This window comes from Meleagris gallopavo, unplaced genomic scaffold, assembly GCF_000146605.3.
Source record: "Meleagris gallopavo isolate NT-WF06-2002-E0010 breed Aviagen turkey brand Nicholas breeding stock unplaced genomic scaffold, Turkey_5.1 ChrUn_random_7180001862747, whole genome shotgun sequence".
Classification (NCBI taxonomy): Eukaryota; Metazoa; Chordata; class Aves; order Galliformes; family Phasianidae; genus Meleagris; species Meleagris gallopavo.
The window spans coordinates 1-3,195 of NW_011128326.1; the positions used below are offsets into that span (position 1 = coordinate 1).

Genomic DNA, 3,195 nt, shown 5'->3' on the forward strand with positions numbered 1-3,195 from the left:
GGGCTGTGCTGCCGCCTGGCCGTGCCGTGCCCCAAAGGGACCCCAAAGCTGGCCGACCTGTCGGTCAAAACCAAAGACGTGTGGGAGATCCCCCGCGAGTCCCTGCAGCTGCTCCAGAAGCTGGGCAACGGGCAGTTCGGGGAAGTGTGGATGGGTAGGGCCCGCGTTCCCCCCGCTCGGTGTGCATGCTGCCTTCATCCCATGGCATCCCCTCCCTCCCCCTTCCCCCCTTCCCTGCGCCCCTGCAGAGTGCAATGATGGGTTGTGCCATCTGCTAATCCGAGCGTGCCCCGCTATGAAGCCTCAGACCCTGGGATTAGCTAAGGACGCCTGGGAGATAGAGCGGGAGTCCATCAGCCTGGACAAGAAGCTCGGCATGGGATGTTTTGGAGACGTGTGGATGGGTAAGGGGGGGCTGCGGGCAGGCAGAGCCCGGTGCCACGGCAGGTGCCCACCATAGGGGAGACCCCTGCATCACTGCGGTGTGGATGGATGGGGAATGGGGTAAGGCTGCTGTTAGCTGAGCCCATGGGGTGCCTTGTGCGGAAGTGAGGAAGACTCCTTGCCCTGGGTTGGGTATGATGATATCACAGACCTTTCTTGCCCTGCCCTGATGCCCTCAAGTCATCCCTCCATCCATCCGTGCATCCATGCACCCATCCCTCCATCCATTCATGCACCCATCCATCCATCCATGCAACCATGCATGCCCCCGTGCACTGCTGCACCTTTGCACCCCTCCATCCTGGCCCCATCAGGGCCGGTTGTCCCGGGGCTCCAGGTGACCCCGTGTCCCCAACTCAGGGACATGGAACGGCACCACCAAGGTGGCAGTGAAGACACTGAAGCCAGGCACCATGTCCCCCGAGGCCTTCCTGGAGGAGGCTCAGATCATGAAGAGGCTGCGGCACGACAAGCTGGTGCAGCTCTACGCCGTGGTGTCAGAGGAACCCATCTACATCGTCACCGAGTTCATGAGCCAAGGTGAGGGACGACAGCACCTGCAGAGCTGCTCTCCCATGGGCATCACCCAGCATGGCTGAGGTGCGCAGGGACCTGGTCCCTATAGGGGTGGGCATCCCTGGAGGGGCACAGCACTCCCAGTGCCACCCTCTGCCCACAGGCAGCTTGCTGGACTTCCTAAAGGATGGGGACGGTCGCTACTTGAAGCTGCCCCAGCTGGTGGACATGGCTGCGCAGGTACTGGGGGGGCTGGCGTGGGGTGGGGTGACCCATAGGGACTGCACCCGGTGCAGGGGGGGTCCTCAAGGTTTCCCCACCTGCAGATCGCCGCGGGCATGGCTTACATTGAGCGGATGAACTACATCCACCGGGACCTGCGTGCTGCCAACATCCTGGTGGGCGACAACCTGGTGTGCAAGATTGCTGACTTCGGCCTCGCCCGCCTCATCGAGGACAACGAGTACACGGCACGCCAAGGTGAGCCCCACGGCTGGGCTGATGGTGTGGGGCTGGCCGTCCTGTCCCCGCTGTGCTGTGTCCTACCCCGCATCTGCAGCTGGTCACACCCGGTGCTGGGAGCCTTGGTTGATGGGATCCATGGATGATGGGTAGTCCAAGTGATGGGTACCCAAAGCTATGGGTACCCCAGGTGATGGGTAGTCTAAGTGATGGGTGCTCCAGTTTATAGGTACACCAAGTGACTGGAATCCTGGTTTACAGACACCCTGGGTTATGGATATCCCAAGTGTTGGGTTGCCCGAGCGATGGGTACCCTGGGTTATAGGCACCCCGATTTATGGGTACCCTAAGTTAGGAGTATCTGATTTTATGGGGGCCTCAAGTGATTGATATCCTGGGTTACAGGTTATGGATATCCCAGGTAATGGGTTGTCCAAGTGTTGGGTTGCCCAAGTTTTGGGTACTCTGGGTTATAGGTACTCCAGTTTGTGGGTACCCCAAGTGATGGGTATCTTAAGTGATGGGTACCCCAGGTTATGGGTACCGTAGGTTATGGGAACTATGGCTGATGGGGACCCCAAATGAAGAGTACCCAAAGTGGTGGGTATCCCTCAAGTGATTGACACCCTGCGTTACAGGTACCCTGGATTATGGATATCTCAAGTGATGGGTTGCCCAAGTGTTGGGTACCCTGGGTTATGGAGGACCTTAAATTGTGGGTACCCCAAGTGATTGGTGCCCTGTGTTATGGGTACCCCAGGTTATGGGGACCCCAAGTGATGGGTTGCCCAAGTGATGGATACCCCAGGTTATGGGTGCCCTATATGAAGGATATACCCTGGGTTATGGGAACTATGGATGATGGGTGCCCCAGGTTATGGGTACCCTGGAATGTGTGAACTCTGGATGATGCACACCCTGAGTGATGGGTTACCTGGGTGCTGGGTATCAAGATCCTCTCAGTGCACAGCTCCCCATATGTTGGATATCCCAGCGCTGGTGCTCCAGGTGTGGGGTACCCCAGGTGCAGGTGCCTCGGGGTGCCCAGCCAGGACTCACCCGCTTCCCATCGCCCCTGCAGGTGCCAAATTCCCCATTAAGTGGACAGCCCCAGAGGCAGCCCTCTTTGGCAAGTTCACCATCAAGTCAGACGTCTGGTCCTTCGGCATCCTGCTGACGGAGCTGGTGACCAAAGGCCGGGTGCCCTACCCAGGTACAGCCCCATCCACACCCCCACGAGCCTCAAATTCCCCACTGCTGCTCACTGATGGCAATGGGGTGTCCCGTGTCTCCTAGGGATGAACAACAGGGAGGTGCTGGAGCAGGTGGAGCGGGGGTACCGCATGCAGTGCCCGGTTGGCTGCCCCCCATCCCTGCACGATGTGATGATGCAGTGCTGGAAGAGAGAGCCTGAGGAGCGTCCCACCTTTGAGTACCTTCAGTCCTTCCTCGAGGACTACTTCACAGCCACTGAGCCCCAGTACCAGCCTGGGGACAACCAGTGACCCCATGCTGGGAGAGCTGGGGGGGACAATCCTCCCCTTTCTGCAGGGGGTTTGTTGCTCTCATCACCTTCAGCCCCTGTGAGTGCCTTTGAGGCTGTGCAGGGGGTGTCCCTGGGGGGCTTTGCACAAGGATTTTGGACTCAGGGGGCTGCGCCGTGCCCAGCTGTGCCCCCCCTCCCCCAGCACCTCTCTCATTGCCTTCACAGCCAGCTTTGAACCTGAGAAGTGCTTTGGATGGGGGAGGAATGTGCCCCCCCCCCTCCCCCTC

The 3,195-nt window shown here is 59.6% G+C and overlaps 1 protein-coding gene across 1 annotated transcript; it reads left to right on the plus strand.

Annotated features, from left to right (window-relative positions):
- Positions 1-6: 6 nt before the first annotated feature.
- Positions 7-3,189, plus strand: LOC100550264 (proto-oncogene tyrosine-protein kinase Yrk; the record flags this gene model as incomplete). The annotated part of the gene is made up of 6 exons (XM_010726928.1): positions 7-154; positions 805-984; positions 1,124-1,200; positions 1,287-1,440; positions 2,504-2,635; positions 2,719-3,189. Coding segments are annotated over 6 exons (900 nt in total), but the record flags the coding sequence as incomplete, so codon positions are not given.
- Between the last annotated feature and the right edge of the window lie 6 nt (positions 3,190-3,195).